The sequence below is a fragment of the Phoca vitulina genome, unplaced genomic scaffold (assembly GCF_004348235.1).
Source record: "Phoca vitulina isolate PV1807 unplaced genomic scaffold, GSC_HSeal_1.0 scaffold17, whole genome shotgun sequence".
In the NCBI taxonomy this organism is placed as follows: domain Eukaryota; kingdom Metazoa; phylum Chordata; class Mammalia; order Carnivora; family Phocidae; genus Phoca; species Phoca vitulina.
This window is the reverse complement of record NW_022589720.1, coordinates 317,581-341,395: the sequence shown is the minus strand read 5'-3', so window position 1 is coordinate 341,395 and position 23,815 is coordinate 317,581. Positions and strand designations below refer to the sequence as shown.

The window sequence follows — 23,815 nt, the reverse complement described above, 5'->3', positions numbered from 1 at the left end:
GGAAGCCATGGGGTGGTGTTTACCTCCTGGGGTTAAAACCAGAAGCTTCTGGTTTTGACTTAATGTGCTCTGGTCCTAGGACCAGGAGCCCCTAGTGCTGAGCCTCACCCTTGTCCTGCTTTTTCCTGTGGGTTCCTGGGCACTCTCTATCATGCTCTCCTGCCTGCTTCCACTGAATTTCCCTTACTCCCCTCGAAGGAATGCATGAGGAGATCTGGAAAAAGATGACCTAGAAGGACAGCGTGAGCAACAGGAGTCCCCAGTAGGCCCCATCCTCCCAGGGGTAGATGAGTCAGTGGGCCCTAGTGGACCCCCAGTCCTGGCAGGACAGATGCAGTCAGGGGGCCTGGAGTTAAGACCCATCATCCAAAGCCTAGAACCAAGGGCCCTTCCAAGAGCCTCTACCATGCTGAAGGTGTAAAGTCTCACTTTTCGGGAAGGCCCAAGGGGGAATTAGCCACAGGCTGTGAACAAGCCATAGGCATTTGGAGCTCAGGTATCACACGGAAATATCCCAAGGAAAGAGGGGCAAAGGTTGGGAAGTGCTGATAGCCTCCAGTCCTGCCTGCTCATGGAAGGGACTCCCCGGGGAGGCTTTGCCTGGGCCAACTTCCTGTAAGTGGAGAGAATCTTGGTGTTATTCCCAAGGTTCCAAGCCCCAGTGCAGGGTCTGGACCCAGGTCAGCCTCTCCAGGGAACGCTCAGTGCTCTGTGACCGCGGTTGCCTGAGACCTGTCTCTCTGCCTTCCTGACCTGGCCCGCATTCAGCCCCACACTTTATTTCTTGGCAGATGTGTCAGTACACCCCCCTTCCCCGTTCTTGCCCCTCGAGGAAGGAGCTGTGGTTTCCTCTGTGTCCCTATGGGTTGGAGGAAAGATTTCCTGCCACACCTGCCAGGTCCCTGAGCTGGGGTCTGAAGTTAGGGTTCCCATCTATGCATTTCCCCCAGTGTCCGAAGCCCGTCTGGCAGCGAGTTTTACCTGGAGCTGTACACTGGGGGGTGGGGGTGGCACTCAGGCAACGAGGGACGGGACTGACCAAGGTCTCTGCGCCACTCTCCGTCCCCTGCCCTGCCTGGGCACGTGCTCGTGGCTTCCCTCAGAGAAGGGCTCCTTGGCTCTGGCTGGCTGGGTCCCAGGACGGGCCTCCTTCCAGGAGCACAGGGCCCCCGGCTCCAGGTCCATCTGCTGGCCGCTCTCAGGCACTGGGTCTGAGTCTCCAGGTCTTGGGTGCTTGGCTTGAGCAGAGCCTGATGACCCAACCTGTCTGCACTGCGGAGCCCAGACTGGGTGGTTTCCTGCTTGGGCCGTGGGAGCACAGCTGGGGTCCCTATTCTCTGCACCAACGAGACCTCTGGGGCCGCTTGGGTGCTTCACTGGGTGGCTCTCTGCCCCCACCCTGTGCCCGCACCTTCGCTCCTACCCTGCCTTCCAGCCCTCCTTCCTGACCTTACTTATCTCCCACCCCCTTCCCTATCTCTCCTTCATACCTTTGTCTTCTGTCTCCTCTCTCTGCTCAGGCCGGCGGAGAAGGGGTGCTGAGTGAGCCCAGGTGCTGCCCTGGCCCCTCCCCACCCCAGCCCTGCCTGCAGAGCCTATGGGACTGGGGGATGGTGAGCGCCAAGGGCCTCTGGGCTGGGGGGCAGGTACACCATTAGAGAGGGGGGAGGCGGCAGAGTGGCCGGTGGGGCAACAGAGGCCCAAGGGCAGTCGGGACAGGGAAGCAGGACGGCCCCGTGGGTGCATGGTGGGCTCCCACCCACGCTGGCGTGGCCTTGCCCTGTGTGGCTTTCCCCAGACTCCACCCCATCTTGCAAGCCCACCCCCACTCCCGAGGACCCGAGGTCAGTGAAGGCAGGGCTGTGTCTGGTTTGTGCCGTGCCCTCCGTGCCTGGCACCCGGCCTGCCCGCGCTGCTCTCGCCGAGCTGCATGGATGGGTGGGTGGGAGCCTGAGCACAGCCCTGAAGGCCCGCTTCTCCTCCATCTGTAAGCTTCATCCAGACCATGTAGGCTCTGGGCCTGGGAAGAGACTCCTTACCTGAATTCTTTCCCCGACTGCCACACAGCCTCCTGGGAGCGCCGCTCCCGCAGACAACACCCTTCACGGGGGGCAGACCGGGACAAGCAGGGCCAGCATCTGCCCAGAGCACCCAGGGTGTGTCGGGCTGAGAGTGGGGAGCACCTCACCCACGCAGCGCTCACCTGGACGGGTCGGGTCCCCAGGAGAAGCTGTGCTCACCCCCGCCAGGCCTGGCTCAAAGCTCGTTCCACCACCAGCCGAAATCTGCTGCCGATTCGTCCCCAGCCTTGCCTTCTGGAACAGGACACCACAAATCCCCCGGGTCCCAGCGCACCGGCTCCAGGGACTCGGGCACCTACCCGCATGGCTGCCGGCTCACACGCTCCTGTGCTGAGCCTGGAACTTGGGTCCCAGGCAGGTCAATACCATCAGCGCAGGGACCACTGTTGGGGGCATGACTGATTTACTTAATGCGGTCTCCAAGCGCTTGAGTTTTAGCAGCTACCTCTCTGGCTGCTGGGGGAATGCTCCCCAGTTCAGTGCTCACTTCACAAACATCAGTGCCACCCAGCGCCGAATGCTGCTCTGGGCCATGGGATGCAAGTGCCACGGGACAAGTGCAGGTGCCACGGGACAGGTGCAGGTTCCTGGGGGGGGCAGACAGATGAGATCATGCTGCAGGATACATGGCGTCATGTACTGTAGTGGACAACAAATGAGGGATGGAGGATAGCGCAGGTGGAGGGGCAGGCGGAGGGGAGTGAGCCCTGTGGGTTAGGGGAAAGCATTCTCAGGAGTGGAACAGCCAGTGCAAAGGCCCTGAGGCGGACGTGTGTGGGTGTGTCTGAGGAGCAGTGGGGGGTTTAGCCAGGGGAGGGGGGAGGTGAGGTCAGAGGGACCAGCAAAGCAATCAGTCACACGCGTCTCAGGGAAGAAGGGCCACGGAGGCTTCTGGGCAGGGGTGTGCCTGTCTCCACTGAGACAGACAAGACTCCAGGGAGGGTGAGGGCAGCTCAGACCTGTCACCCCATGAGCCGAGCCTTCCCCAGGGGCATTGTAATGCTGGTACAATCCCTCTCGTTGTATAAGGTTCTTCCCTTAAACATGCTTGGAACAAACAAGTCAAAAACCAGTGTGTATGTGCTCTAGGGTCTGATCACCTCAAAGATTAAAGGCCCTCCCCTCTGAGTTTCCATGAGACAAGACGTCTGAGCACTGAAGGGCCTTGCCAGGCCACTGTGGTTTGGCCTCTGTGCCTCCAGCGTCCCAGGGGGCAGAGGACCACTAGGCAGGTGACAGGCCAAGAGGCTGAGTGCACATTGTGCCGCCCCCGCCTGGAGCCCCCGCCCTGCCGGCCCTGCCCCGCCTGGCACACACCGCCCGCTAGGGTGACCATGGGTGTTTGTGCTGGTCACTCTCTAGGTCATGCAAGATGCCCCAGTTGGGTCAGGGGTCCGGCCTGGACCTCGGCCTCACACTGGCCTTCCCATGGAGCTGGCTGTGTCTCAAGTCCACACCTACAACCCAAGTGTTCATTCATCAGTTCTAGACGGAATTGAGAGCCCCATGGTTTGCTGGACACAGGGGGTCAGAGTCCAGGCTGAGGAGTCAGACTGTGGCCGGGGTGTAGGCTTCCCATCTGGGGCACAGTTGAGATGAGCCACACAGGAAGGGAGGGAGGCAGCCAGAGTGAGAGGGGCTGGGGGGAGGTGGTCCACGGGGAGGCACCAGCCCAGGGGGCCCCTGTGGGGCTCAGGGCCACCGGGCTGCAATGGCAGGTGGCTAGGGTTGACGATGGAGGCTGGGGGCCTGCTGGCAGGTGTGGGCTTTTCGGGTGGGGGTTGAGCCAAGTCACTTCCCAGGTTCCCCTCACCCAGTGGAACGCTCTGCTCCGGGCACAGGTGTGTCAGCTCTGGGAGGCATCCAGCGAGCCCCCGCCGGGACCACCAGCCTCTGGGGGCAGGGACAGCCCAGTGCTCGGGGAGGAAGGGTGCAGGGCTGCGTGGGGGAGGGCTGGGTCCTGTTTCTCCCTTTCCTGGGTGAATCAGGAAGCCTCAGTGAATTTACCACCTGCCGAGCTATCATGCTAAAGTCCAACTGCTTGTGAATTCTCAGTTGGGGAAGGGTTTCTTCTTGCAAAGGCAAAATGGGAAGTTGGAAATACTTGTTTCTGACAGCTTGTGGAACAACACAGAAGGTGGAAGACCACCAGCTCCCAGGGGTTCTGTCTCTTCGGGGATTTAACAAGCCCTGGCTGTTGGGGTGCCGTGGACCTTGGTCCCCCTTAGCCCTCACGTGCTGGTTGCTCAGTGCAGGTCACCTTCAGCCCACTAGCTAGACATGGACCCGAACAGGACAGCGCTGCAGGAGGGGGACCCCAGGTGCACATTGCGCCTCATGTCCACGTGCCGGTGCGTGTGTGTGCACTGCCCCGTGTGAGGGCTCCATCTGAGGTATGAGGGGTTTGCAGCCTGTGGCTGAAGATCTGAAATCTATTCCCCACACGGCTCTGGTCTCAAGGCCTGCTGCTTCCTGGGGTCGTGAGGTACCCCGTGAGCCTCCGTAGCACCAACGCTCCCTACGGAGGTTCAGGGAGGAGTGGACAACCCGGCAGGTGCTCAGGGGACACTGGGCGAATGGCCGAGTTATCGTCACCCCCCCCACACACGGTCCAAGGGAGTGTCTCCACACTGGCTGTCAAGCCCTGGGCACAGAGTCTCAAGGGAGGCTCCCTGCCCAACCCCCACAGGAGCAGCTGGGCTCCCAGGGGAGTGGGCTGAGGAAGTGGGTGCGGGAGGGAGCCGAAGCCACCCCCTGGCCGTCCCAGTGGAGGGCGCCCACCGAGAGCTGTGTCGTGGGGCCGCAGAGGCCTTTCCAGCTCGAGAAGCCAGCAGGCCCCCAGAGCAGGCCCGGGAATAGGTGTGCTCAACCGCAGGGCCGGGCGGCCACAGCCCCTCTCTGCACAGAGGCCAAGTCCCCAGAAGGTGGCTGGGGTCGTGCCCGTGACAGAGTGTGCCGAGAGTGTGCTTGGGGGACCGCTGCCCTTCCCCACGTCCTGCGGCAGCAGAGTCTTCATGCCTTCCTCCTGCTCCTTCAGCTGAGGATCCGGATGGGGATCAGCCGTCTGTGTAGCCTAGAGTGGGAGAGTCTCTGGCCTCAGTTTCTCTCGGGCAGCCTGGTGAGACCAGCAGGGCTCGGTCCAGCTCAGCCCCCCAAGGCCGGCTCCAGACAACTTGAATCAGAGCCTCTGGGGGTGAGGCTGGGGTCAGGAACCACGCCTGAGGATGTCGGGGTGGGAAGCAGAAGGATGCTCACCATCCCTGAGCAGCCACGGCCCAGCCAGGCTTCTGGAAGCTGGCCACATCATACAGCCACGTGCAGCTCCAGGGCCGCCCGCACTGGGGCTCCTGCCTGGTCCGTCGCTGCGTCTGAGGGATGTGTGGTGGCCTTGCTGTGGGCTAGCTGCTCTCCCCTCCAATGCCCTGGCCTCTCAGCAGGGACATGGCCTGCATCCACATCTCCCTCGGATGTGGCCACAAGGGTGGACATAGCAGGTGCACAAATGCATGAAGGTTGCTTAGAAGGTGCCCGACGGATGTCCTGTGGACACGGTGATGACCCTGCATGGTGCCCGGTCACAATAACAGGTCAGCTAACAATAGTTGTGTAAAAACCACAATGCCCGGACGGTCAGACAGCAGCTGCCGACACCCGTATCGAAGGCAGAGGGTGAGGAGCCAGGACCCCACCCAGCTCTGGGGTGCCCAGTGAGAGAGGCATTCGGCACACACACCAGCTACCCGCAGGCTCCGCGTCCTCACCTGTCCTTGGGGTGGACTGGTTCTGCGGCCTCGTCCTGGGGGTGCTGGCTTTCACCCACCGAGGCCTCAGCTAGAGGGGGCGTCTTGTGGACTTGGCCAGGCCTAGGGGGACCACCCCGTGACTGGCTGTCGGCCCCGCACGGGTGTGCCTCAAACCTTGGCCACTAGTTTGCCTTTTCTTCCTGATACCTTGTTCCTTCCTGCCCCAGGGCTGGTGTTTCTGGTCGTCTCCAGCACAGCGATGCTAGGATTGGGGTGGGGGTCATCCGACCACCATTTAAAAAATATAGTGAGCGAAGAGAGCAGGGCTCGGGTGCGTGTGTCGCCAGGGCACTGTCACCCTCTGCTGGTGTGTGGCAGGTCTAAGCTCAGCCCTTCCCCTTGCACCTTCCCCTGTAGAGCTTACCTTGCTGGGGATAAACCGGAGAAGGAAGGCAGTTTTAAGTTTCTGAGAAGGCCCCTGGTGTTGAGAATATAGCCTCTGTTGTCAAAACCCTTTACTCATTAACTCAGTCATGCCGAGAACATTCCGATGGCTGAGGTGTCCTCAGCCCCAGGCCAGCATCAGCCCTGCCCTGCACCCTGGATTTGGGTCCCCGCAGCCTGAGAGGAGCATGTCGTGGCCCCACACCTGCTCTGGCTCACCTGAGGTCCCCCCCACGGGAGGCAGCGGCCACGGCAGGGTGGGCACACGTGGCCAGCGGCCCAAGGACGAGGACGGGCTCTTCTTGCCAGACCAGTGAAGCCGCTGCAACCCCTGACCCCCAGTTCGGGGTCGGGAAAGCTGACCCCCAGGCCCGGGCTCTGAGACCCTCTTCCCACCCCCACCCCCACCCCCACGGGGGCATCCTCCGGTGGTGCAGGGGTGGAGACTAAGGGGAGTGTCTCTGCACCTCCTCCTCCCCCAGGCCCCCACCTTGCCCTCAGGGGCACGTGCCCCTGACGTCCCTCCCTCTGGCTTTCTGCTGAGAATCCTGGTTTTCTCATGATCTGAAGGTTAGTTCGAGTGTCAGGGAGCTGGACGCGGCTGGGGAGGTGAGTCTCTCGCTACAGAGCGGAGCGCCGTCCGGAGCCAGGTGCCCCGTGCTGCTGAGCACACCCTGTCCTTGCAGCCCTGAGCCGCGCTCCTGTCTGTGGCCAGCGCGGAGCCAAGCGGAATCTCTGCATGGTCGTGTCCGTTCCCAGGGGAGGAGCAGGAGGGGGGCCGGCTGTCCTGGGGGCGGCTGCCTGCGTGGAGCTGGCCCTCACACTGCAGCCCGGCCACTTGCACCAGCCCACGGGGCCACAGTTGGCTGTTTTCAGCCTAAATCCACGGAGCCAGGCCCCAATGCCTAACTGTGGGAAGTGAAGATGAATTGTCTGCTTTTCCAGAAACAAGGTCCTTGTTCCTGGTAATGTGCTCTGTGCCTTCATCAGAGGGAGCAGGGGAGGGTCCGGGCTCCTCAGGCAGCCTGACCTGGAGCCGCCTCTCCTGCCCATCAGAGCCGCAAGGACCGGCCACACCGGGGCCCGCGGAGGATGTACGTGGGTGCCAAGATGGAGGCAGGTGCCTGCCCTGCTGAGGGCATGTGGGTCAAGCATCCACGGAGACCTTGTCACCTCCCACGGAGCTCCTGTCCTGGGACGGACACATGTCAGGCTGTTTCTGGGGGGCCTCCGTCCCAGTGGGGGGACTCTAGGGGGGACGGGTGGCGCACCCAGGGTCCTGCAGCGTGCACGGGGTCCGACACCCAGGTCCCGGCAGGGGCACGTGGCTGTTGTGCTGCATGCACATTTCTCCCTCAGAGAGGCTCTCGCCTGACCCCTCGCAAAGGAGCCTGCAGTCCCCCACCGAGCTGGGCGCCTCCCACGAGCGCGTGTGACCCGAAGCGCACGGCCACGTGCGCAACACACGGCACCGGCTAGCCGCTGGCTCCTGGGACGCTGCTGCCCTTGCCCACCCACGCGCACACCCACCCCACTCGTGCTTGCTCACACAGCTCACGGTCATGCGTGCTCACGCTCACACCCACACAGCTCACAATCACCCGTGCTCACACCCACACCCACACATGCTTACTCACACAGCTAACAGTCACGCGTGCTCACACACCCACACAGCTCACAATCACGCGTGCTCACACCCACACTTGCTCACACAGCTCACAATCACCCGTGCTCACACCCACACATGCTTACTCACACAGCTCACGGTCACGCGTGCTCATGCTCACACCCGCTCGTGCTTGCTCACACAACTCACGGTCACATGTGCTCACGCCCACACCCACACATGCTTGCTCACACAACTCACAGTCACTTGTGCTCACACTCACACCCACACATGCTTGCTCACACAACTCATGGTCACGCGTGCTCACGCTCACCCCCACACAGCTCACAATCACCCGTGCTCACACCCACACATGCTTACTCACACAGCTAACAGTCATGCGTGCTCACACACCCACACAGCTCACAGTCACTTGTGCTCACACTCACACCCACTCGTGCTTGCTCACACAGCTCACAATCACCCGTGCTCACACCCACACCCACACATGCTTACTCACACAGCTAACAGTCACGCGTGCTCACACACCCACACAGCTCACAGTCACTTGTGCTCACACTCACACCCACTCGTGCTTGCTCACACAGCTCACGGTCACACGTGCTCACACCCACACATGCTTGCTCACACCACTCACAGTCACTTGTGCTCACACCCACACCCACACATGCTTACTCACACAGCTAATGGTCACGCATGCTCACACACCCGCTCCTGCTTGCTCACACAACTCACGGTCACGTGTGCTCACACCCACACCTGCTTACTCACACAGCTAACGGTCACACGTGCTCACACCCACACTTGCTTGCTCACACAACTCACGGTCACGTGTTCTCATGCCCACACCACACATGCTTACTCACACAGCTCAATCACGTGTGCTCACACACCCACTCGTGCTTGCTCACACAGCTCACAATCACACGTGCTCACACCCATACTCACAATAACACCCTTTACAGTGAAACTGAACAAACTTTCCCGAAACCTTGCAGCGTGTGAGTGCGGTAGAATCATAACAGACCGCAGACCAGCTGGCATAAAACTGCAGGATGTTCACACCTGGTTCTCCCTCAGGGCAAATAGCCAGCGTGTTTCCTGGCCTACCCCCCTCCCACTCCTCATCCTTAAAATGCTGTCACCTCTGTCCCTGGCCTGGCCTCCTAAGGCCACATCACGGTGCAAACGCACCACCCCCCCAAGAGGCACATTTACCACAGCGTCAGCGATGCTGATTTTCAAAAATTAGTAGACTTAATATTTTTAGTAAAGGTGTAAATTTACAAAATATGTGACCAGCTAGCACAGAGTTCCCCATACCCACCCTCTCCCCCACCTACAGTTTCCCTCTTGTTAACACTGGTGCGACACATGTGTTCAATTGATGAACCAATATTGATACATGATTATTTTACATAGTTTACATGTGGGTTTACTCTTGGTGTTGTGTATCCTACTGGTTTGGACAAATGTATAACATAAACATGTAACATGATAGTATCATCCAGAGTATTTTCAGTGCCCTAAAAATCCTCCCTGCTCTACCCTATCCCTCCCTCACCCCGTCCCCTGGCAACCACTGATCTTTTTACTGCCTCCATAGTTTTGCCTTTTCCAGAATGTCATAGAGTTGGAATCCTACTGTATGAGCATTCCAGAATGTAGCCTTTTCAGATTGACTTCTTTCACTTAGCAACATGCATTGAAGATTCATCCGTGTCTTTTCCTGTTTTGAGAGCTCATTTCTTTTAGTGCTGAGTGATTCTGTCTGTATGTAGCTGAGCCTGTCTCTCCATCACCCACTGAAGGACATCTTGGTTGCTCCCAAGTTCTGGCTATTATGAATAGAGCTGCTATAAGCGTCCATGGCAGGTTCTTGTGTGGACATAAGGTTTCAATTCCTTCGTGTAAATACCAAGGAGTGTGGTTGTTGGGTCATATGGTAAGGGTGTGTTTAGTTTTGTAGGAAACCGCCGAACTGTCCTCCAAAGTGGCGGCACCGTTTTGCATTCTCACCACCCTGGTATTGGTATTGGTGGGTTTGGGGTTTTAATCATTCCAATAGATGTATAGTAGTACCTTGTTTTTTTAATTTGCAGTTCCCTGATGACGTATGATATTGAGCATCTTTTCATATGCTAACTTTCCACCTGCACATCTTCTTTGCTGAAGTGTCTGTTTAGATTTTTAGCCCATTTTTCAATTGGGTAGTTTGTTTTCTTACTGAGATCTGAGTTCTTCGTGTATTTGGGATACAGATCCTTTATCAGATATGTCTTTTTTTTTTTTTTTAAAGATTTTATTTATTTATTTGAGAGAGAGAATGAGATAGAGAGAGAGAGCATGAGAGGGGGGAGGGTCAGAGGGAGAAGCAGACTCCCCGCCGAGCAGGGAGCCCGACGCGGGACTCGATCCTGGGACTCCAGGATCATGACCTGAGCCGAAGGCAGTCGCTTAACCAACTGAGCCCCCCAGGCGCCCTATCATACATGTCTTTTGCAAATATTTTCTCTCAGTTTGTGGCTTGTCTTCTCGTCCTCCTGTCACTGTCTTTCAGAGAGCAGAAGTCTTCATGTCTAGCGAGGTCCATTTCTCTGTTCCTTCTTTCACGGATCGTGCCTTTGGTGGAGCATCTGTCACGTCACCACCAAACCCCGGTCACCCAGGTTTCCCCTTACTCTATCTTCTAGGAGATTTCTAGCTTTGCATTTTACGCTGAGGTCTGTGATGCATGTTGAGTGCGTTATCGTGAAGGCCGTATGGTCTAGATCCATTTTCTGCGTGTGCACGGGCAGCTGTTCCAGCACCCCTTGTGGAAGAGAGGGTCTTCGCTCCTTTGTCAAAGATCAGTGACTGTACCTCTGTGGGTCTGTTTCTGCGCACTCTGTTCTGTCGCACTCCTCTATTCGTCAGTTCTGTCACCAACACCACGCTGACTCGATCACAAGTCTTGAGGTCGGGAAGTGTGAGTCCTGGACTTTGTTCTCCTTCGATGCTGTGTTGGCTGTTCTGGGTCTTTTGTCTCTCCATATGATAAAATAACTGGCTGGAATTTTTAATTGGGATTGCACTGCATCCATGGATCATGCCAGGAAGAACTAACAGCTTGACCATGTCGAGTCTTCCTATCCATGCATGTGGAATATCTGTCCGTTTATATAGGTCTTCTTTGAAGTCTTCATCCAGGTTTAGAAATTTTTCTCATATAGGTCCTGTACATATTTTGTTAGATTCATACCAAAGGTGGTTTTTAAAATTTGTTGTTTGTTTTTTGGTGCTGATATAAATGGCATTGCGTTTTAAATTTTAAATTCCATGCCTTCATTGTTGGTTTATAGGAAAATGATTGACTTTGTATACCCAGCAGCCTTGCTGTCATCACTCATTGGGATTTTCTGCACAGAGGACATCGTCTGGGAACGGCCCTGCCCCTGCCCCTCCCTGCCCAGCGAGGCCAGCATGCTCGCCCTGTACTCCTGGCTTTGCTGCCATATGTTGGGCTCTCTTGTCCAGGACCATACATGTGGGTGCGCAGGGCGGGAAGGAGTTGTGATGTGAACTTACCAGCTGTGGGGCTCTGGCCAGAGGAGATGGCCCAGAAAGCCTGCCCCACCCCCACATGCATGCTTTCTAAGTCCTGGCATTTTCCACCCAAATTTCAGTGCTGTACATTATGACTACACAAACTGTCTCCATAGCCATGAGATAGCATGGCACCATTTTTCCATTTCCAGTACAGGCTTTTGTTTTACCTTTGTTTAGTAACTGTCTGTTTTTGTTGACATAGTTTTCCATGTATTTCAGTGATTCTGCCCCAAACTCCCAGCAGGCTGCTGCGCAGGGCAGGTGAGCAAGTTCCCAGGCTCATGGCGTCTGCGGAGCTCAGCATCAGGCCCCCTCTGCCCCCTCCCCCACACCGGGCACTTCCTCTCCTGAATCCCGTGCCTGCTGTCTCGGGAACACCTCTGTTGGGCAGGTTCATCCCCCACCAAATGTGGGGTTTCCCCTGTTCCTTCTGGGGACCGGCTGTGCGGTAGGCAGGTGACAACCAAGCATCGTGAGCAGCCTGACGGCCCCTGGGCGCACCTGGAGGTCACCTCCCTTCCAAGGCGGGAGGCGCCGCTCCGGGTCCCTCCAGAGTCGGTGTCGAGGCTGTGAACCCCTGCCCCATGCTTCGCATGGGCTCTCTTCCCTCTCTTCCCCCCTCCTCCTGGCCGCTCCTAATGGTGTGCTTTGGGGCAGATCGAATTCCATCCCGGGAAACACGGAAACACGAGTTGGGGAATGTGTGTGCCCATGCTGCTTGCGGCCGCCGCTCCTTCCGAATGTCCCTGTGCCCTTGTTCTCCTCCCTTTAGGGGTTCCCTCCTGTGCTTGGTGTCTGTGTCTTTTTCCTCTATCTTCTGACAGAGCTCTTTAACTTCATCTTTCAGCTCCTCCACTGAGTACTTCTGCTCTCATGTTTGAAACGAGGTTTTTAAATCTCTGGACGTACTTTCTCATCGAGGGTGCAACCCTTCTTTCGTGGGTGCGGATGGTAACACTCGAGGCTTGCCCCCCGGCCTGTCCTCACATGCATCTGTGCTTCCGTGCTTCAGCCACGGGTTCGTGCCCGAGACACTAACCCTAACCCAGCAGCAGGCCCGGGCCCGCGTGCGCGGGAGCAAGAAGCCACGGCCGCCTGGGGAGTGCGGACCCCAGGGCGCCCGCATCCACTACCCTCATATCCCTCCTTCCTGTTGGCCCGACCAGAAAACTAAAATAATACAGAAAATAAGTGACATCTCCCCTTTTTTCTTTCATCGGGCTTGGGGAAGAAGCACTCAATCCATGTTCCTTAGGAGAATCTGATTTTCATTTTACAACATCCCAGAAAGGTCTTGACGATCATCTTACCATGAGGAAACCAAGTTCAGAGGGATAAAATAATAATAGCTTGCTAAGGTCTCTGGGAACAGAAGCCGCGGAGGCGCCGCTCCACTGGGGGCCTGGCACGCGGGCGCCGCCCCCAAGGCCTCCCCCTCACGCCAGCCCACCCAGCAGGCCGTGCCCTCACCAGCGACCCTCCTGCATCTGGGGCGGATGATGGGAGGCGGGGGGATACAAGAGCCATGCCCGCGAGGGGTGTCCCGGCTGCGCCATCTGCCCACATCCGTCAGTCCGGCTTTCCTCAAGACCTGGTGCCTGTGCCGGGCCCTCGGGCGGGCATCTGTCCTGTGGTCCTCCCGCCTTGGGGAGCCCTTGGTCCTCCCGCAGTGCCGCATCGATAGCAGAAGTCAGTAGACCCCGTCGTTTCCTGCTGCTGTGAGTCTGGGCAGCGGCCCATGACAAAGTCCTGGCTTTGGGGCCGGGGCTAGGAATGCCCTGACAGTGTGGCCACGGCAGCCACGGGAGTGGGCATGGGCTCGCTTTACGGCGCCTGGGCACCTCGCCCCCGCGTTATCTGCACAAAAGGTGTCCTCAGAGAAATGGCCTTACTGGAAGTTTCGCATGAAGGTGTAAAGGGTACTAAGATCTCAACCTGCTCCCCTACAGAGGATCTGTTCACAAAATCCCTGTAGCCTTTCCAGGGCCCCTCACGGCCCCCGGCCACACCCCAGAGTGAAGTGTCTTTGTATCTTTGCTTCGGTGGGTTTTCTGGTGGATTTGCTCCTTAGGGTCAGTCTCCAAAGCTCCAGCCAACCGCCAGGTCGAGATTAAGGTAGACTCTGAAGAAGAGGGCTTTTCTGCTCTGTCTAGCCTCCTCTTCCCTCCTCCTGTGCAAGCAGAGTCACGAAGTCCATGCTGTTCTGCGGCCCTTTCCACGTCCCGAGCGGAGGAAGGGCACCGGGACCCGTGTGATTCCGGCGTGGACGCCTTCCCTGTGCCTTTGCCCTCTCAGCTCCCGTGCCTGTCGCCGCTGGAGCTCAGGAAATTATTCTGTTACATAGGGTCTCAGCGAGCCGAGCACCAGCTGCCTTCCGCAGCCATGCCTGGTGGGCCGTGCGCTCAGGACAGTCAGCTTGACCCCTGGGGCTCTGCTCAGGCCTCTGCCCTCCTGGCCTGGCCCCAGCCCCTCCCCTGGCTCTCCCCACCTCACCTCTGACCAGCAGCTTCTAGGCCCCTCCCCCACCCCCACTTCTTGCCCTGAACCCTCAGTTCTTCTCAGACCTGTTCCAAGTTCACTTGAAGACTGATCAATAGAAATGGAAATCAAATAGAAACCAAGCCTGAAGGACTTCTCAAATCTATGAATGTATGTCTTTCGCCAAATTGGGGCATTTGAGGCCATGACTTTCTCAGATTTTTTCCCCCCATCCTCCCTCTCCTCACCTCTGGGACTCCATTTACACACGTATTGGACCTTTCAACACTGTCCCACTGGCCACTGATGCTCTGCTCACTTTTTATCTTTTTTATCTTTGTTTTGTTAGGTGGGACCGTTTCCACCAATGTAACTTTGAGTTCACGATCTCTTCTCTCATCTCTGTGTACAGTTAAGCCTATCTATTGAATTTCTTATTTCAGATATTGAACTCTTCAATTCTAGAATTTTCATTTGGTTCTTTTAAATTTCTTCTATTTCGGGGGTCAGCAGACTACAAATTTCTTCTATTTCGGGGGTCAGCAGACTACAGCCCAAGGGCTGGACACATGTTTTTTTTTTTTTAAGATTTTATTTATTTGACAGAGGAGATAGCGAGAGAGGGAACACAAGCAGGGGGAGAGGGAGAGGGAGAAGCAGATTCCCTGCTAAGCAGGGAGCCCGATGCGGGGCTCGATCCCAGGACCCTGTGACCATGACTTGAGCCAAAGGCAGATGCCCAACGACTGAGCTCCCCAGGTGCCCCTGACCACATGTTTCTGTAGATACAGTTTTCTTGGAACACAGCTGTGTCCACCCGTTACTGTATGTTATGACCGTTCTTTCAATATGGCAGCAAAGCTGAGCTGCTGCTGAGCAGACTGGGTAGCCCACAAGCCTAAACAATTTGCTATCTGGCTCTTACAGAAAAAATTTGCCAACTCCTGTTCTTTTCTGCTACTGAGATTTGCTATTTTTTAATTCATTACAAGCATATTTTCCTTAACATCCTTGAGCGTAGTTACAGTAGCTTTTTTTAAACCCTTGTCTGCTAAACCCAGCATCTGGATCATCTTGAGATCTCCGTTGATATATGGGTCCCATTTTCCTGGTTCTTCATATTCCCTGGTAACTTGGGGTTGTTCCCAGGACACTGTGGCTCATGCATTGTAGAGACTCTGCATTCGGCCATGCTCCTCTGGAGACCATTGATCTTGTGGTGGTGGTTGCTGCGTTGCCGTTTGACCAGGAATGGACTGGGACTCCAAAGGTGTCTCCCCTGTGGTGACGGGAGGTTGGGACCTGTCTCTCTCCTGTGTAATTCAGGGGTCAGCCAGGAAATTGGGAAGAGTTCACGCACAGAACGTGGGGTTTGGCCTCATGCTGCCCAGCTGCTGCGGCCGTCCCCACCCCTGTCCTCCGCTTTCTCGATCCAGTAAGACTACAGGTTTCTATCTGAGTTTTACTGCTCCGCACAACCCTGGCTGGGGCCTGTCCTCAGGAAAAAGCCATAAAGAACGGGGACGTCAGAAAAACAAACACAAACAAAAAAGAAAACAGGGCACTGGCCTGTTGCTGCCCCTTCCTTCAAGGTCTGGAGCCCTCCAGTGTCTCTTTCCGTCTCTCTACTGTGTTTAGGTGGTTGTTCCCCGGGGATACTTGGTGCAATGTGTCTACCCCCCCGCCCCAGTGTCCGGCCCCAAAGTTATAATTGTCATAGATCCTGCTCTAAAATCTTTATTAAGTTAGAGCCAAACATGAAATCACAAGAAAGCAAAGCTTAGAGCATGTGATCCTTTGTACTCGGAGCACTTTAGAAGCAGCCTGGCACAGGAGGGTTGAGAAGGAGGGGAGGGTGCTCAGGGAGAAGGACACTGATGTGGGGCGGCCTGCTGGTGCTTGCTCGGCTCTGACATGCTGTCCGCCTGGACGTTCATTCCCGGGTCCGCTTGACAGCACTTACTGTTCATTACTACGAGTGTATACAATATATGTGAGGTTATCAACAACACCTGCCGTGTGGTGTTCTCGCCTTGCCTGCCCTACAAGGGACAGCCTCTGGGGTGGACACCTCTGAACACAGGGTGAGGCTTTTGTTTTAAATCAAAATGCTGCTCTGGGTCTCTCTCCAGTGCCTGAAGCTGGCTGGGGCCCAGGCTTCCTTCTGTCCTCACTTCTGTTGTGCACGATGGCTCAGAATTGAAGAATCTGACACTTCCTAGGAAGCTATTAACACTTTTCATTTTTTTAATTAAAAAGTTGACAAAGTTTGCTTGAGTTTTATAAGCCTGCAATGTTTAAAGTGTTTTGTGGTTTGTGAGCAGAAGCTCTGCTCGGGGTCCCAGAAGGAGGCCTGCCCCGGGGAGAGGCCAGGCTGGCTCATCTATCACTCTGAGCACTCATCTGCAACATCCTTGCAGGCAGGGGGTGTGGGGTCAGCTAGGTAATATTTGAGGACACTATAAATATCTTTACCTCCTGCCCTGCGCTTGGCAGCGGATACGTTTAGTATAACTCCTACCTTGGTGCCTCGTGAGGTGGCGTGGAGATCAGAGTGAGGGGGTCTGCTCCTCTCCTCATGGATGGTGGGGAGGGGGCTCAGAGGCAGCCCTATTCTGGGAAAATGCTGGAGGAACCCCACACTTGTCTGGAGAGTTAGTGCTGGGGACCCACGTGTGTGTGCATGTGTCTGTCTGTCTCTGTGTGCATCCGTGTGTGTCCGTGTGTGCATCCGTGTATGTCCGTGTGTGTCCGTATGTCTGCGGACCTGAGTGTGTGGACATTTCAGGTCCAACCCTGACCTGCTCGTCGTACCAAGTGAAGTGGGTCCCCTGTGTGTGCCCAAGTGTTTCCCATTGTTTCTCTGGGAAGGTGTCCACTGCTTGGTCTGGTTACTCCATCAAGCAGCGTTTATTCACCAAGGTCCGTACATGTTAAAATAAAACCAAAGGATTTACTGTGCTGTTGCATTTGCGTGGACTCAGCTGAATTTTGTTGAGAGATCCTGGGAGGCGGTGGCCACATAGGGCCTGACCCCGCGTGCCCAGTGCGTCCCGAGGGGGCGTGACACCCTCAGCAATGACCTTCCCAAGCGCCCGGCACCCACTTCGTCCGGACCTACTCCTGAAATGACTGGCTGGCAGGCTGGCACCTCCTGACCTTTCACACCAGTCCGAGGGTTTGTAATTACAACTAAAAGTGTGTGTTCCCTCGCTGTTACCGTCCTCAGCCGGGTGTCTGTGCTTAATTAGCTGTAACTCTCCCTGCCTCAGCAATCAGTTACCTGTGGGTTTGGAAGTCGCTTCATTAACGTGTCCTTGTTGGAAGGTCCCGGCCAGCAGGCAGGGGAGCCCAGGACCCCACCTCACCCCCCAGCCCACCCCGTGGTCCGCACTTTCTTGGAGCACTTCGGCTTTGTCCTCTGCTGTCCTTGTCACTCCGTCTTGTCCGTCCTGGGAGTGTGCACCACGTGCTCTGCTTGCATTAGGCACCTCAAATATTTGCTGAGCTGGAGTTGACACCGGTCAGATGCTGCTCCTCAGGGGTGTGGGAGCCGCTGTCTTTCTGCAGAGCTTTGTCCCCGTTGTTGTTCTGCCCCAGCTGGGCCCGGCGTCCACACGGCATGGTTGGTGTGCGTGCTGGGCCCCTGGCTACCCTCTCCCTCGGCGAGGCACACAGGAAAAGCCAGCGGCTCCTCAAAGGCTCAGACATTCTCTGTCCTTCCAGCCTGCAGGGTTTGGCTTCTCCCCAGCAAATGCAGAGGAATTTTGATGTGGAAGATTGCACCACCTAATTGCTTCCCAAGGTCACAGCCACCCTGATGGCACGTGGCCTTTCTCTGTGTTTGCGGCTCAGGCTCGGGGACAGGCCAGATGTGGAGGCCCCAGAGGTGTGGGTCCCGAGGAGGTGCTCTGGGTTACTGCTCAGGTTTGCCTTTGCTGGGTCCTTCTGTCTCCGGAGTAAAGCAAACTAGGGTTGGGAGGGAATTGGGATCTTCCCACCCACCACTGCAGTCTTGGTGGCCAAGCCCACCTGAGCACACAGCCGTGGACCGAGGTACTGGGTGTTCTGGTGATGGGGTCTGTGGTGGGGAGCCTGCCCTCCCGCCCTCTCCGCCTCCCAGAGGCCCAGGCTGTCCAGCGGGGTTGCAGCCGAGGCTGGGTCTCAGGCTGTGGACAGAGATCCGTGGCCTCCACGCCCGTGTCGGTGATTTTCATAATGACTTGATGATGTGCAGCCGCCGCGGGAAGGAAGGGTCTGCCCGCAGTGACTCGCCCCAACTGGAGCCACAGTCCTCCCTGTGTCCATCCAGGTTTCCGGCCAGCGGCAGAAGCCAGACGCCACAGGGCACCCCCAGCAGGAACTCGGCTCACGGGCTCCTGAAATGCCCATTATACCCCTAATGGCTGAACCACCAGCAAATTGCCACTTAGAATCAATCAAGTCTTCCATTTAATTAGATCATTACAATGCAGCTGCAATCTGGAAGGGGTCACGGGTGATGGGGAGGGCCGCCCACAGGCCTGACCAGTCTCTGGCTGGCCGGACTTGCTCTTGAAGAATTCCCATCAACCAGGGACCCCAACCACTCAAGACTGTCACCCTCCCTCCTGACGGGGCTGGGGGGCAGCGATGTGCAAAGCCTGGAAGGAACAGCTCCAGGTGGGGCCAGCTGAGAGCCCGGAACAAGGGTCCCAGGAGGGCTCCCCCCGCTGCCCACTGCCAAGCTCTCAGCCCACAGGACAAGGACAGCAACATCCCACCCCAATCTGTAGCTCAAGAGAAGACACGTGGGCCCATGTGAGGCAGAAGCCTGACTCGGAAAATTGCCCTGCATCCGTGAATGCAGAGAAAGTGAAGTCGGGCACCACAGGACAGAGAAATACCGGGCAGCCGTGCTGATGTCGTAGGAAGGAGAAGGGGGACCCACCTGGCATAAAATGGGACCCAAGAAACAGAAGGGAAGTCCCCACAGAGCTTTACATCCCAGAAAAGGGTAAACGCAAACTCAATTGGACACTCCAGTGAAAACCGTGAAACAGGGAAATTGTTAAAGAGGGTTTTCATGGGGGAAACACACAGTGTTAGATCTCAGACCTTCCTGACTGAGATATTTCCAGGGCGCAGCGGGACACGGACAGGAGGGGAGGTGGGGCCGGGGCGGAGAGTCTGGAGAATCAGCGGCATGGTCCAGGGGCAGCCGAACCCGGAGGGCAGCTTCCCTTGCTGGGCAGGTGCGTGCCGCCTTCTGCCCCAGGGTCGAGGACCGTGCAGGATGTCCGCTGCGGATGCGCACCCGAGACAAAAAGCCAAGGCAGGGCAAGTGGCTGGCTGGGCGCTGTGCGGGCAGTGAGGAGCCTGCAGGAAGCTGCCCTGCAGACTGAAGGGACATCCCCAGCACTAGGGAAAGAAGACTCAGCGTGAAGATCTATCCTTGCTACAAGGGGTTCTCAAGGAGGAAAAGTTCTCCCCATAACCAGACAGAAAAAACAAGCAAACAAGTGCCCACCAGGGTGAGGGGAGGAAAAAGCAGTCTGCTCCGTTCCTTCCTCTGTGCTCGCTCAGAGCCCAAAGCAGCACGTGCGACCCCAGGACACGACCCCGCTGTCTGGTCCTGACACCGGCGACACGGGAAGACGCGAGCCAGCCACGCGGAAGCAGAGAGCTGGAAGGGCAGGGGTGAACACAGAGAAGTAAGGGAACTTGGGAGCAGACTTTCTCTCTGCGGATCGGCAAGTCCTTCAGTTTCACAATTATGTTTAAATATTTTCTTTGCTAAATCCAAGTTAAGTGGAATGTTAAAAGTGTAATAGGAAACATAGAAGTACAAAGGGCTTATTCTAAGGCACAAAACTCAGAGGCCATAAAACAAAGGCCAGTAAGTTTACCTAAACAGATGTCTGCACAAAGCAAAACAACATAAACAAAACTAAAAGGTGAGCAACGGTACCTGGACGGTGTGAGGACCTGCCCCAGTGTGTGACCAGCCTTGCCTCCCCCAGCGAAGGAGCAGTGAATGCTGTGAACAAGCAGTTCACAGAGAAGGAAAGGAATGACTCCCAGATGTGGGAAGACACTCACGCCTCACTCAGAATAGGACCGAGTTACACTGAATCTACCAACAGACACAGTTTCTCAGCCACCCGGGATGCGGACAGGTGTGTCCCCAGCGTGGGCAGCTGTGACAGATCCCGGATGAGCTCTGGGCTAAAACGCACATGCCTCCCAGCCCCCCAGAAGGTGCACAAGGTGCGTCCCTGCACAAGGTGCGTCCAACATCGGGATGGCAAAGATTGGGACTGACACTCCTGTCCTCCGCACTGTGTATGTGCACTTAGGTTTCTTTCTCAGTGAGTAAAGAGCTCAGGTTACCTCTTCTGTGGATTTTCAGGGCTTACTTTAGAGCAGGAGCATTAGGTCTGAAGTCAGCTTGTCCCTCATCCACCCGTTTCCCAAATTAACAAGATTTTATGGTAACGGGCTGCCGCGCAGGGACGTGCCTGAGGACTAGCCCGTGGTGTCCACACAGTGTCCTCCTGTTAAAGAAAAGCCTGGTCCTTGGCACCGACGGCAAACTGACTAAATCAGGATCCCGTGTGAATCTCTAATCTGGGGAGAGATTGTGGCTAAAGACTACTCAGCAACATGACCTGAAGCCAGCTCTAGGGCTTTCTAGCGCCCCCAAGGCTGGCCCCGCCTGTGACGCTCAGAGCTCATGAGGACACACCGTGGACTCCATCCTCAGAAGGCCCACAGCCCCGTGGGCACCGTGTACCTCAGTACCTGCTGCTCGGTGGCCGTCCCTGCAGAGGCAATGTCATGACCTTGAAAAGGCAAGAAGAGCCTCCAGGAGCTTGTCACAGGCTTGGCCCCTCGTGCAGCCTGGCCAGCAGCGTGGTGGGCAGGAGAGGGAGCGCCCTGGCCTGGGGTTCGTGGGGAGCCCTGGGGGCAGGAGAGGGCATGGCGTCCACCCCAGAGAAAGGTACCCCTGCCAACAGCCCTGCCAAGGACAGAGATGCAGGCCGGAGCCAAGGGGACAGGACAGCTGGCTCTGGGCAGGGACCAGGGGCTTCGCTGACACAGCTCCCGGGCACCAGACCCACTGGGACAGAGGGAATTATACAGCCGCTGTCTCTGGACATTAGAGATGAGCAGGGGTCTCCAGCTGGAGGGGACCCGTACAGTGTCAGTGTGACGGCACCTCGCTGGGGGCTGTTAGAATGCAGACCCGTGGAGCCCGGTGTCTGTGGCAGGGCCCAGACTGGCAGGGGCTTCAGGTGCTGCCCGCTCTCTTCCCAAAGCCTCGGGGACCCCGGGCCACAAGCTTGCTGGCTGCCAGCCCCGTGAGCCCGCATCTGGGGCGCCATGTGCCGCCGAGGACCGGGTTCTCGGGCCCAGTCGTGTGTGAGCAGAGCCAGGCCCAGGGTGCACAGCACGGGACACCCGCACTCGCCTGCCCTCGGTGCCCCCCCAGGCTCAGAGAGAGCACCCTGCAGGCAGACGTGAGCCGGGACACCCCAGTGAGGCAGAGCCTCTGGCTGTTTTCCTGCTGACCAGCTGGGGCGGCCCTGAGGCTTTCCAGGGAACCTGCTGTCCGTCATGCTGGGCGGCCACCGCCTCGTGCCGTTTGTCACACGTGCCCCTGCATGGTGTGGCAATCGTCAGTCACGTGACCGTGTCAGTCAAGGTGCTAGCTTCCCGGGGCCTCGCTCTGTGGGCCCCCCCCCAGCTTCGGGGGGGCAGGGCTGCTGTCTTCATCTGAGCGGTGTGAAAATTTTCAGAAGGAAGAACAGAACTTGATGGGAATACAGGGAGCTGGACCATGGCTGGGGGTGCAGGAGAGCTGGAGAGCCTTCAGGGCATGTGGGGGGCAGGGACGCCCAGCAGATTCTCAGATCCCAGAAGCATTAACCTGTTCTGCCTCCACAAGCTGAGATCCGCTCCTTCCCAGAGCACGGTGACCAAGTGGGTCGGTGACACTGGGGCGCACGTAGAAGGTCCCGTGTGTGCACCTGCCACTCTGCTTCTCCACCAGACTTGGGGGACCATGCACGAGGGAAAGAGCACCTCCTTGGGCAGTCTCCTCCAGAGCCAGCCTCTGACCCCCATGATGACCACATAATTAAGCAGGCCAGCGGGGGAGAGCGGAGCTCGGGACAGGCAGCCTGGCGGGAAGGGCGGGTGGGACCCGAACCCCCTGGGCCCAGCGTGCCGGCCGCCCCCCCGGCCCTCCAGCCCCCCAGACGGGACGGGGTCAGCGCCAGCAGCCTCGCAGGATAACGACCCACGCTCTGCATGGAGCTGGGGCCTTGGCACCTCAGAAGACAGCTCTCCTTTGAATCTCTAAGAAGGCTTCTCAATAAACAGAACCTCAGTGACTGACACGGGGAGTTTCCCAGACATTGCTGAGGCCTGTCCTGTCAACAGTCCAGCTGTTTTGATGTCAGGCTTAACATAGGAATTCTTCTCGCTTTTTTCCTGAGTCTTAGAATAGAAGGAGAAACGGGCCCCAATAGGTCTGCGAAGCTGCCTCACTCACCCCTGGGGCCCTCTGCCCCCCCACCCCTGCCAGCTCGCATAGGCGCAGTGGAGCTAGGGCCTTGGGGGAGCCCTGGAGACCCTGGCCTCAGAAGGCTCTGTTCCTGGGGGCCTGTGACCTCCAGAGAGCCAGGAAGGGGGGACGGTCCCTCCAAGGAAGATTTAAATGCAGCCAGGCTTCAAGCAGGGCCCGGGCTCCAGCACCTTGAGACAAGCTGGATGAGGTTGGGCCAGACGTGGCTCAGAGGCACGAGGCACTGCATCCCCGCTCAGAGGGCCGGAAGGGGCCACGTGTGGCCTGGGGGCTGTGGGTGCCCTGGGCCCTGCCCACCCAGCTCGGGCGTCCTGTCCTCGGGACCTGGAGCTGCCCCCTCCAGCCTGACTCCATCATAGGACACTCTTCCCACCTCCTCACCAGCCTCGTGGGCTGCCCACGGAAAAGGAGGGGCTATTCCCTCTGCGGGAAACAAGGAGACCCCGAGGCGGGTGTCCTGGGGGCCACGTCCCGAGGGGGCTGCATGAGTGGGGCCAGAGGGAAGCGTCCACAGACCCAGATGTCTGTCCTATGAGCCAGAGCAGCCCCTCCCAGGCCTCCAGCCTGTGTGTCCACAGAGCCAGGCAACCCCCAGGGAGGTGGCGGGCTCGGCCCCCTCCCAGGGGTGAGCAGGGAGGCCCAGGAGGCCGGTCAGAGCCTACCAGCAGAGACTACCCGCCCCGTCTGCCTGAGCAGCCACGGTGCTTCCAGAAGGAAACCTGCCTGTGTGGGAGGGGCCTGCAGTGGCCCTGGACCAGCCCACTCACACCGGGCGGTGGCCTGGCTCGGAGGGGTCCCGGCCCCTGAGCTCCCCCTCCGTCTCCCCCACAGGCTTCCATCTGTCGCACAAGGTCACCAGCGTCGTCCCCGAGAGCGCACTGCTCATTGTGTTGGGCCTGGTGCTGGGCGGCATCGTCTGGGCAGCTGACCACATCGCCTCCTTCACGCTGACGCCCACCGTCTTCTTCTTCTACCTGCTGCCCCCCATCGTGCTGGACGCCGGCTACTTCATGCCCAACCGGCTCTTCTTCGGAAACCTGGGCACCATCCTGCTGTACGCCGTCATCGGCACTGTGTGGAACGCGGCCACCACCGGACTGTCCCTCTACGGCGTCTTCCTCAGCGGCCTGATGGGTGAGTGGGCATGGCGTCCACGGGGGTGTCCTGGGGGCGGGGGATCCTCGTGGCGGGGTCCTCGGGGTGGAGTCCTCAGGGCAGGGTCCTCGTGGCAGGGTCCTCGGGGTGGGGCCCGCGTGGGAGGGGTCCTCAGGGTGGAGTCCTC

The 23,815-nt window shown here is 57.8% G+C and overlaps 1 protein-coding gene across 2 annotated transcripts in view; it reads left to right on the top strand.

Annotated features, from left to right (window-relative positions):
• The window catches only part of SLC9A3 (solute carrier family 9 member A3), a 44,122-nt gene that overhangs the window by 5,275 nt on the left and 15,032 nt on the right, over window positions 1-23,815 (top strand). For both annotated transcript variants that reach the window (XM_032415371.1, XM_032415370.1), the window contains exon 2: window positions 23,365-23,667. In XM_032415371.1, the coding sequence (XP_032271262.1) occupies window positions 23,365-23,667 (303 nt within the window). The remainder of the gene's footprint in view (window positions 1-23,364; window positions 23,668-23,815) is intronic.